Below are 12,391 nucleotides of genomic sequence, written 5' to 3'. Positions count from 1 at the left end.
GACATGTATGTTTACTGAGATGGAGGAAAAATGTGTTCTATAATATAAACCTTTGGTGTTGTACTGTAAATGTGTCTTTTTAAAATTTTCATAAAAACAAAGCTTTAATATATGAATAGTTGAGAGAATCCCTCCCCAGCTTTATATAAACTAGCAGGATGAAATATTTAGCTTGGAATAAAGATAGAAGAATGCATCTACTGTACCCACAAAGAGATTACTTAGAATCGGGGCTCCAAATGACACAGGAGGACAGGCCACTGGCTCTTGTGGGATCACTACACCATGTCCTTCCAGTTGCCTATGCTGAGTCCTTGCCGGGGCTAACCCATTTGTGCTTTCTCAGTTCCTCTCTTTACCTAGCATAGTTTTGGAAATATAATCCCTTATAATGTTTATAAGTCTTCCTACTAAGAGGAGAATCTTCAGAAAAGGCAACGGGATCTTGCTCAGGCAATGGCAGTCAAAGATTAGGTTAAGTCAGTATGCATCAAGAAAGTTTATCATAAAGTTTTTGTATTTTCCACAATGATTAGCTATCTCTATGGGCAACCTGGGACATAACGTCTGTCGAAACATTCATGTTTACTCTCCACGTTGTTCTTAACGCTAACCCTCAGACTGGGAGCCATTCAGAGAATATCTATAAAATGACCACTAAGAGGAAGACAAATTGAAAATGAGACTGTTACCCTATCTAAGAGAGCCCCTGCTCCCAGCATCTCTGGGGGTGAGCAGGCCCTTTCTGTATTTGTATCCTTCCATCCTCAGTTCCATTCCTCCCAGGGGAGGAATTTGTGCATGGGAGTAAGAAGCTTTAAATATGTAAGCAGAGGCTCCTTCCTTGGACAGGACAACTGACCAAAGAGACATAAATAAGATGGTCGCCTCCATGCAGAAACAACTTTTCTTTGAATTTATAGCTTCCTTTTGTAGTATAATTTGAGACTAGCTGTAGTAGAGCCGGAGCTAGATTATTTTGCTTAATGTTTCTTTTTCATAATTGATCAAAAAAACAAAAACAGTCTTTCTGTAAATGTTTTATGAAAGGATGAGTAATTATATGATTTAATGGAATAAAACCAAAGTATCCACAGTAACTTTCAAGAATGCACTATTTGTTGTAACCATTTCTTGACAAGAATAGTCATGCAACTCTAAGTGCCTTGAATTTAGAGTATACCTAGGAATTCACTGGTGCAGCAGAAATCTCTCTTTCTGTATAGCCATCTATCATCTCCCCTTATGTATATATAGATAGAAGGTATCAGGTACTCTAGAGGTTAACTATTTTTTCCCATACACATTCTTTGGACTTGAGTAGGTGTGAAAAGCCAGTGATAATCTCCCTTAATAATATTTATAATAGCATTAATCAACTTTTTTTGAGAATTTTTGGAATATTTAAACCTTGGTAAAATATTGTGCATTGTTTTTCTCCCCACATTTTTTCCTCATGAATAATTTTTCTGAAATAGAATTGAGTCAAATAAGCACTCAAGTTTTAAACTATTTCAAGAATGGGTTTTATGGAGCTAATGCCCAAGGACTTTCTTGAAGACGGGGTCTGATTGTATTCCCATGAACAAAGGTCTTTCTTTACTGAAGTCTGGCATAATGTCTTTATGATCTCTGGATTATGTCTTCCATGCCTGTACAAAGGACAAAGATTCCAGAACCATCGTTTGGATTTGAGACAGGTAGCATCACAAGATCTTCCTGGTCATAGTTGTAGTCATTTGTTGGATAGTTGTGCAAGTAGCTCTAAAAATACCGTGAAAGGATAGAGAACACTGATGTCTTTTCTAAAGTGGCAACACTAGAATCTGGTAGTCCTTTAAAATTCAACATTTGATAAAACAAATACCACTGGGCAGCCCGGGTGGTTCAGTGGTTTAGCACCTTCAGCCCCGGGTGTGATCGAGACCCAGGATTGAGTCCCACATCAGGCTCCCTGCATGGAGCCTGCTTCTCCCTCTGCCTGTGTCTCTGCCTCTCTCTTTCATGAATAAACAAATAAAATCTTAAAAAAAAAAAACAAATACCAACATTTTGAATTCTTCTAATACTAAATTGTATTTGGAGTTTTAAGATCATATAGACTGTTATAAAATGATTATCTTTTCTTCTTCCTTTGTAGGTAACCCATTAACAAAGGATAAATCAAGTGATCCTCACGCCTGGTTACATCAAACATCTGCACAGAAACTTAATTCCTGAGATGATCTTGAAGGGAGATTTTTATACCGCTCACAAGAGGCACTGCAGAGTCTTATTTCCAAAGGATTTCATGGCTCATAATTGGCCTCTTCTTGAAACCAAGACTTTTAAAAAGTCAGACATGAACTTCTATGTCATGAAGATTTTGTCAGATTTGAACTGTGTTCAACTTGTAAAATTGCACTTGCTAAGAGAATTTGGAGTTGCCATCTGAAGAGTTGGTGTTTCCCGGTGATGTCAGAGACACTCACCTTTTGGGCTCTTGGCTTCAAATGTGACTGCTTTTCTTGTTTCTGAAAGTCTGCCAAGTGCACTGGCCTCCTGCCATGGATATGTTCCTGGGTCCAGTCCTGTGTTCGTTGGCTGGTGGGACTGCACCTGGCTTTATTGACATTTCCTTTGCGAACTTCTTCTCTGGCATGGTGTAGACTGAGACCATTTTATTTGTATCTTAATCTTGGAGCTCTGAAAGCCTACATGTTTTAACATCTTAACATTGCTTTTGTTAAGGGAATGGAAATATATATCCATTGATAATAATTATTGTTGGCAAGTAATAGTTATCTGAATACATCAATCATATAAGAATGTATAGACAAGCTGACATGTTTCCCCAAGGCTAACATACTACTACAGCTCTCTGTCAGTTACATAGGTAGTAGTTAGAACTGAATTTCCATTTTCATTATATGCTAGTTTGTACTTCTGGAGTACTCTCCCTTTTGGTTTTTGTGGGGTTTTATTAAGTGGGCTTTTTCTTTCATGTTTATATTTACTTTTTCCCTTTACAGAAATCAGCAGTGAGCAGTCAAGTATGTAGGTAGCCGTTGGTTTCAAAAAAATCGCCAGGGTTGCATGTGGGTTTCTGATTTCTTAGCTTGAGAGTTATTCACTTAAGATTTCTTCTAGTAATTTTTTTTAACTGTCCTTTCTACCATTTTAATAGACTGTCCCTTGCTCGCTCCCAGTGACTGTTTGGATGCTTATATATCTGTTCAGTCTGTTAATAGAATTGTTCATTTTCCTTGGTATCAAATTTATAATATTTGCTTATAGTTGTCCCAAACAATTTCTTAGATCAGTTTCTTCCCACATTTTTGTAGTCATTTTAACATTTTTGTTTTTCAGTTCTATAGAATAGTCTTATAAATATTTAAAGGCCTTAAACATGTATGTACTTTTTTCCTAAGTTATTACAGAATGTATAATTTTATACTACATTTATTTTATTTCATTTGTTATGTGAAGGGAGAGAAGAATTGAAAATACATAGCCATTCTGTAACCCTATTGTGTAAGTGTATAGTTGAAGGGATGTAATGGGGGAGACTTCTTGGTTTACTCATCTTAGCCTAATAGGAAGGTCTTTCATAAATTGTCTTATTAGAAGTTCCATTATGTTAGAGAAAATGTGGCCATCTTTCATATTTTTAGAACTCATTGACATGGTCAATTAAGTCTTTGTTGGTTTCCATGACGGAAGCTGACATACCTTAGAGAGTTTTGGTCTGTTAGTTGGTAACAAATTTCAAAGACCAGTACATTACCCAGGATGTCTTCTGGGCAGACAAATTACAAGTGTAAAATTTGTTAAAAGTTAAATTTGTAAAGTATACTTTTGACACTGAACCAAAGTATACTGCCCTACAAGTCCATGAAATGAGATGACTTCCTCCCTCCATTTTCATTATACATAAAACTAGATGGCTCTGAGTGGATTCTGTAATAGTTCAAGACTGTATGAATTCAGAAAGAAAAAAATAACAGTTGTGCTGGAATTTTTGCATCAATGATAACATCATTTCTTTGGAACAAAGTAGAAAACTATACTATTTTGGAAATTATGAATTTGTCCTAGGTTTGTTTGAAATTGTAGATCATGCTTCTCATTTTTTTTTTTACCTGAGTCCTTTAAAACAACACTGGAAATTCTGTATCATATACAAGTGTAACACATGCATATCAATAGAAAAAAATAAATGGAATTTCAAATAGACTAACTAGATTATCCCCAGTAGATTAATGTTGTGACTATTCAGAAAAGGTAAATAAAATTGGGATATAAAATGGGCTCTCTTTCATGAGTTACATTTGGAGAATCGGTTTTCTGGTGTTTTATTTTAAAAGTCAGTTACTCTACAGGAAAACCTCTGAATTCATGGGGAAGCTGACATAAATTTTTCAATCTCCTTTTAATAAAAATCCATGGCAACTCTTGCCATTTACACAAGGTTCCAATACTTGATTTGCTTGTTTGCTAGGAAACAATTGAAAGAGATATATTTACTCTTGTGCTATTTGCCCACATCTTGACTAGGAGTACAACTGATGGATGTTTGCTAGCCATATGCAAAATTCCTTTTATTATACAAATTGTTAAATATGCTGCCTATCCTTTGAAGTTCATTACATATGGAAATGTTAATGAAAATATCAGATATGGTTATAACTCAGCTTTCACACTTCTTAAAAATAATTTAAAACCCACAAGAAGTTACAAAAAAAGAGAGGAGAACCTCTGTGTGCTCTTTTCCCACTGTCCTCCAGTGACCAAATCTTATCAAATCAAGACACTGACATTGGTACAATACTATTAAATCAAATACAGACCTGACTCAGATTTTCCACTTTCACATGTACTGTGTGTGTGAGAGACGGAAGGAGAGCGAGCTCTATTGTATCCTTTCCAATTGGTAAAACGTTACTGTGGTGTATATTAGGATAGAAGGACATGGGCAATGAATGACTGATGTGTAATTACTTTTTCCAAGGTCTCTATTTTAAGGATAACATCCTTTAGCTTTATTTTTCTTTACTCTTGATGCCTTAACCTCCTGGAAACTTCTAGTTTTAATGGCAGAGAGTACCACATGTGATTTCAAACCTACTTTTGACTTTAACGGGTAGGAGGAGAACTGAGAATCTGTATCTAAGGTTGAAATAAAAAGGGAGTTGAGCCTGTTCTTTGATCTCCTCAGCAAGTCCTGTGCTACTACACAATGCTGTACAATTGGGTTGTGACTTTTGATGATACACAATAGCTAATAATAGCACAATGATTAAACGGGACTTGATCTTTCTAAAGTTTTATTTTCTCAAACCGGAGGCAATAGATCTCTGAAAGAGCCATATATGCAAAGGTATCAAATAATATTTTTCATCATCCTGCCTTTTCTTCCTTTGAGTGACTTAAGTGGAGAGAATTAGAATGATAGCAGACACTCTGCTAGGGGAAACAGAAAAGTCAGAGGAGACATGCACTGGGCAGCTTCCCACTCCCCTTACCCACATAGAGATCATACCCACAGAGTAGGACATTACTATGTTTTATCAAGGTAAGGGTTTGTCTTCTTTTTCTCTTTTATATAGAATACTTTGAAAGAAGAGTAGAGGTACCAGATTTCTTCATTGTTTTTATTTGCACTGTGAGAGACTGAAAAGTAGTGTAGACATTACAAATATCTGGCATTTCACTGACAGTTACTGAATTCCTACTGCCTCTATAGGGCTGGATCACATTTTGGGGTTAGCTGAAGTTTCACCTTTAAAATACTTTTAAAGGCAGTTCACTAGGTAATTTTCCAATACTCTACGTAGGCGCGGCACTATACTAACCTATGGGAAAATTGGGCACACAAAAGATTTTTAAGTATTTCATATTTGCTTTGATTTTTATACCTGTTTTCAATATGTTGCAAATTACTAAATAGGATGCACTATGTCCTAAACATTTTTCTGGAAATGACTGAACTTCATTTTTGAACTTTAGAAGTTAGGTGAGCAGGACAGTACATGTCCATAATGTGGTTTTACAGATTTTAGCAAAAATGGGATTGAAAATCTTAAAGAAGAGAGATTGTGGGCTTAGAAATTAACAGAGGACTAAAATAACCTGGGGGAGAGGGAATAAGGCCTGAGCTTAGACTATTACACTGAGAAGAATCTGAAACTATGGAGATCAATTCCAGTTGCAATTTAAATTATTTGAGGATCCTAACAATTACCCTTGCTTGACCCTACTCTATGATATGCTCTTACTTGACCCAGGCCCTAATCCTAGACTGATTATTTTTTTTAAAGCTCCCCCAGTGATTCTAATGAGCATCCAGGGTTAAGAGCCACTAATGAAGGCTCAACGAATTGGGTGAACTGATTGCATGACTGAAAGGAAGACATGGAAGAAAAGTCCAGAGGGTCCTGAGCCTACTACAATGGGATAACTGAGGTTCAGTTAAATATGACAGAAAAACCTAGGAAAAAGCAAGGTGAGTAGCAGGTAAGAGGCAATGTTCAAGCCTACAGAATTTAAAGTACCAATGAAACATTCAGAAAGTCACATCAGAAAGGAACTGAATAGGTTTTATTGGGTTTGTAATTAGAGATTATTGTTGGTCTTGGAAAGAGCAGTTTCAATGAAGTGCTGTTGTAGGATTGAGCTTTCATTAGTTTGCAGAGGAGTTAGAGATTTGAAAATGGATATAGTACACACAAACTTCTCTTTGAGTGGGAAATGAAAAAGCAAAGTAGGGTAGTGTTTATGAAGGGGATACAGAATCAAAAAAGTGCATTATTTTAAATATAGGAGAAATAAGACTTTGTTTACATATGATGCACAGGAGAGGGGGAGTGGTGTGTTAAGAACCTAGAACTGAAAATATAAAGGAAATGAAGGCAAGGGTGTCCATATCTAGATGGAAAGAAAGTCATAATATGCAAGGAATAAACAGAACCAAATCCCATAGAAAATCTAATGGGGTGAACAGTGAAGAAGTAATTGGTGCTTGGGTCTTTGGTGACTTCCCACAAAACAGTGTCCCTAGTGTGGAGACCGTGAATCAAAAAGCAATCACTGGGATCTATTATCCCATGGAGGAGTTTCAGCTTATACCTGGGCTACTGAGAGAAAGTTAATGATTCCAAGATCATAAATAAATTAATAAGAGAGAAATTAGCTAAGTGCAATATCCTTATTTATAAAGTGAAAATATTTTATCTCACAGGATTGTTGTGAAGACTCAATGAGTTAACATATGCAAAGAGCAGTATGTAGTGCATAGTATTTACTAAAATGGTGGTTCTTCATTTGTTAAAGAGGTCAGTTCTGTTCACCCTGCAGTTGGTGTAAAAATTGTATTGATAGAAAATAATAAAATCATATCATATGTGATATAAAAAGTTTTGGGGTCTGCTGGTATTTTTGCTAAATAGAATGGGAAGATGTAGAGAGGCACTACATTTAAACCACCTGTTTTCAGGAATCGTGTGGCTGCAAAGAAGGTTAAAGAATAACCAGTGACAGGCTGAGCGAAAGAAATAGTGAAGGAGAAATTGATAAAAGATCCCTTTATCCATCCTATTTATTGGGAATAGTTGGGAAGATCAAAGGGAAGGGTTAATGTGAAAGGAATCTATTTTTCTGCTATTAGATAAATGAACAAAATGTACGAAGCTAGGGAGAAATATAAAAGTGAGGTTAAAGGAAATAATGCCTACAGAACTCTGGGCTGAGGAAACAGCAACACACTAAGATACAGGTCTTAAGTACATGAGATTTATTTGCTGAGTATATAAGCTCCAGAGCTTGATTTGAAATCAAGGTGAACAGAAAATATTTGAAGCAAATTTTGATGTTTTTAGATACTCAGAGCTCAGAAGACAATAAAGTCATAATAGAGGACACCTAATTTGTAGAGAAATGTGACTTTTCCATTATTATAATGCAGTCTAGACAAAAAAAAAAAACAAAAAACAAGTGAGAATGAATAATTGGATCATCTTTGGATGTAAATAGTTGAGATTAAAAGGCTAGCATCTGTTGAGTCCTTACTCTGTGCCAAAAGTTCTAAGAACTTCATTATTTGAACTAATCTAATCTATATGTAATTGTTTCTATTATTTTATAGTAAAAAAAACTAGGGCATGGAGATGTTCAACAGTTTCCCTAGTGTCATCTGATAGTAAGTGGCCAAGCCAGGATTTTTAACTTTTGTAGTAGTAAATAGTAGGTTGTTAGTTTACATGCCATTCAAAAAGTATATTATGGGGCTATAGGAAGACTCCAGAGGCCAAGTAAAATAAAAGGGAATGATGTTTGTAGATCTAGACGGGGTAGAAATTAGATTTAAAAGTGAGGAGAAGTTTTATTAGAGATAAGGAATAATGAGAGATCCATTAATTAATATTTTTGTGTTCTTATGTGTCAAGAATTATGTTAGAAGCAGTGAATAAAATTTAAGTACCCTTGACCCTTGAACAACATAGGTGTGAATTGTGGGGGTCCACCTACACATCAATTTTTTACAATACAGTACTATAAATGTATTTTCTCAAGATTTTCATGACATTTACCTTTCTCTAGTTTTGTTGTAATAATATAGTATATAAAATAGTATATAATACATAAAACATACAAAATACATGTTGATCGACTCTCTATGTTATCCATAAGGCTTCTGGGTCAACAATAAGCTATTAGTAGTTAAGGTTTGGGGTTGTCAAAGTAATACATGCGACTTTAGGTCCAAACTGGTGATGTAGAAAGACGCTTACTCACTTCCTCTATGGACACACCAAATATACATCTTTTTATACAGCAATTCCTCCTGAAGAAAAACTGAAAGCTGACTGAACAGCTTCTGTACAACAAAAGACAGAGAGACCATGTAGAAAAGAAGAAGAAAAGTAGAGACATAGTAACAAAGGGAACCTCCACCCCAGTGTTGCAAATGGCAATATGGAGGGATAGTACTGATGGACATGAGCAGGTTCATTTACCCTGGGGCTCACAGAAAAGGTCATGACTTAAAACGGCAACCTGAATCAAGGAACCAGTCCTAGAATCCTGTCAAATGGCAGGGCAACTGCTAGAACTCACTTTAGGTCAGAGGGGCTGGTAAGTGCCATGGTTTATGTTCCCACTCCACCTTGATAGTGTGGGTTTTTTGTCAGCAGGGCCCAAGCACCATAGCTGGCCTGCTGCCTCAGTGAGCCCCAGGCCCCTAGTACAGACCCCGGGGCACAGAAAAAAAAATCCACATGTTTTAAAAGAACTACAATATATTAGATACAAGTCCATAACGCCGCAAAATGAAAGGGAAAACCTGCTAAAATTCTCTCCAAGTCGGAGGGGCTGGTGAGCTCAACAGTTTACATTCTTCCTCCACCTTGATAGTGTGGTCAAGAGCAAGATCCAGTGACCGAGGTGGCCTACCACCACAGTGAGCCCTGGGCCCCTAGCCCACCCAAGCCCTAGCCCTCTATCTCATCACAGTGGTACAGACCCAGACATCCATGGGTAGTGCTCACTAAAGATCTAGTTATCTTGTGAAGGTGACAAAGGTGCAAAGGGCCCTGGAACATGCCAAGCCTATATCCTTTTGGTTTTAGACAACTTGCGAGGGCAGTCCCTGCACCAAGTGCCCCAAGATTTCTGGCTTATGCCTGCCTCAGCTCCAGTTGTCCCACAAGGATAACCCATGTGCAGCCTCTGAGGACCCTGTGGCCCATGCCCCATCTCAGTTCCAGCCTTCCTGCTAGGGCACCCGTTCCCCCCCACACACACAACCCTGGAATCCCCTGGCTTGCACCCACTCCAGTTCCAGCCATCTCACTAATGTGGTCCCAGAACAGTGCTTCAGGACCCTCAGTCCACTACAAACATAGCTCCAGCCAGTCAGCCAGGTATACACAGTCAACATAGGGGATGAGCATAACAAACTCACTCCTTCAAGTTTAGAAGTATCTGTTCTGCCTAATTCATAGAAACAAGCAAAGAAAGTCCATCAAGATGAGGAGATAGAAGAATATGCTCCAACTGAGAGAACAAGACAAAACCTCAGAAAAACAAGTAAATGAAACAGAAAGTCATGATAAAGAGTTAATGGTAATGGTCACAAAGATGCTCACTGGACTAGAAAGAAGAGTAGATAAACTCAGTGAGAACTTCAACAAAGAGAAAATAGAAATAACCAATAAGAGTTGAAGAATATAGTAACTGAAATGGAAAATACACCAGAGGGAATCAAGAGTAGATTAAAAGATGCAGAAGGGGCAGCCCAGGTGGCTCAGCAGTTTAGCACCTGCCTTCGGCCCAGAGCATGATCCTGGAGTCCCAAGATCGAATCCCACGTCAGGCTCCCTGCATGGAGCCTGCTCCTCCCTCTGCCTCTCTCTCTTTTTCTTTCTCTCTCTCTCTCTCTCAAGAATAAATAAATAAAATATTGAAAGAAATAAAGGATGAAGAAGAAGAGATCAGTGACCTTTAATATGGGGTAATAAAAAACATACAGGTTAAACAGCAAAAAGAAAAAAAATTGAGAATAGGTTAAGGGATATCTTTGACAATGTCAAGCAATGAAATACTTGCATTATAGGGCTCCCAGAAGGGGAAGAGAGAGAGAAAAAAATATATTTGAAGAAATATAGCTGAAAACTTCCCTAATCCCAAGAAGAAAAGAGATATCCAGGTTCAAAAAGCACAGAGGGTTCCAACCAAGATTAATACAACAATAGGACATAACAATTGCAAATATGTACCCAACAGAGGAGGACCTGTTACAGCAAACATTAACATACATGAAGAGAGAAATTGACAGTAATACAATAATAGCAGGGGATTTTAACACCCCACTTACAGCGACAGATACATCATCCAGGCATAAAATCAAGAAGGAAACAATGTCTTTGAATGACACATTAGATCTGATATACTTAACAGATATATGCAAAACATTCCATTTAAAAACAACAGAATACATATTCTTTTCAAGTGCACGTGGAACATTCTCCAGGACAGAGTACATGTTAGGCCACAAAACAAGTCTCAATACATTTAAGAAGACGGAAATAATATCAATTGTCTTTCCTAAGTACAACTGTATGAAACGAGAAATCAATTACATGAAAATAATGGATAAAACAAAATCACATAAGGGCTAAACAATAGACTACTGAATAACCAACAGGTCAATGAAAAACTCAAAACATCTGAGACAAATGAAAATGAAACACAATGGTACAACATCTTTGAGATGCAGCAAAAGCAGTTCTAAGAGGGAAATTTGTAGCAATGCATGCCTACCTCAAGAAATAAAAATCTCAGATAAACCATTTAACTTCAGACCTAAAGGAACTCGAACAAGAACAAAGCTTAAAGTAAGTATAAGGAAAGAAATTATAAAGATGAGAGTAGGAAAATAAATAAAAATAGAGACAAAAATACAAGAGGAAAAAAATCAATGAAACCAATAGCTGTGATAAAATTGATAAAGCTTTAGTCAATCTTACCAAGAAAAAAGAGGTTACAAATAAGTAAAATGAGAAAGGAAAGAGGGAAAATAACACCAGAGAAACACAAAGAATTATGAGACGACTGTGACAAATTGTATGCCAAATAACTTGAAAACCTAGAAGAAATGGATTCCTTGAAACGTACAATCTTCCAAAGCTAAATCAGAATAGATAGAAAATTTGAACAGATTACTAGTAACAAAATTGCATTGGTAATCAATAAAATCCTTACAAACAAAAGACTGAGACTAGATGGCATCACACATGAATTCTACCAAACATCTAAAAAAGAATTAATACTTATTCTTCTCAAACTATTCCAAAACATAGAGGAGGAAGGAAAGGTTCCAAATACATTCTATGTATCCGGCATTATTCTGATACCAAAACCGATAAAGACAGTACAGAAAAAGAAAAACAAAAGGAAAGAAAGAAAAGAAAATTACAGGCCAATATCCCTGATGGCCATTGGTGCAAAAATTCTCAACAAAATATTATCAAACCAAAATTGACAATGCATCAAAAGGACTATTCCAATCACTAATCCACAATCAAGTGGGATTCTTCTAGGGATGCAAAGATGGTTCAATATTTGCAAACCAATCAATGTGATGCACCACATTAATAAAATGAAGTATAAAAATCATATAATAATCTTAAGAGATGCAGAAAAAGCATGTGACAAAATTCAACATCCATTCATAACAAAAAACTCTGAACAAGTGGGTCTAGAAGGAATGTATTTCAACATAATATAGTCCATATATGACAAACTCACAGATAATCTCATACTCAATGGTGAAAACCTGAGAGCTTTTCTTCTAAGATCAGGAACAAGACAAGAATATCCACTCTCACCACTTTTATTCAATATAGTATTGGAA

The 12,391-nt window shown here is 36.5% G+C and overlaps 1 protein-coding gene across 2 annotated transcripts in view; it reads left to right on the top strand.

The window, feature by feature from the left end:
* Positions 1–4,289, top strand: part of TAFA2 (TAFA chemokine like family member 2) — a 448,599-nt gene extending 444,310 nt beyond the window's left edge. For both annotated transcript variants that reach the window (XM_072843042.1, XM_072843041.1), the window contains exon 5: positions 2,141–4,289. In XM_072843042.1, the coding sequence (XP_072699143.1) occupies positions 2,141–2,152 (12 nt within the window). In that variant the 3' untranslated portion in view covers positions 2,153–4,289. The remainder of the gene's footprint in view (positions 1–2,140) is intronic.
* The last annotated feature ends 8,102 nt before the right edge of the window (positions 4,290–12,391 follow it).

This window comes from Canis lupus, chromosome 11, assembly GCF_048164855.1.
Source record: "Canis lupus baileyi chromosome 11, mCanLup2.hap1, whole genome shotgun sequence".
Lineage (NCBI taxonomy): Eukaryota > Metazoa > Chordata > Mammalia > Carnivora > Canidae > Canis > Canis lupus.
The sequence above is the reverse complement of the archived record's forward strand: the minus strand, read 5'-3'. Positions and strand labels throughout refer to the sequence as shown.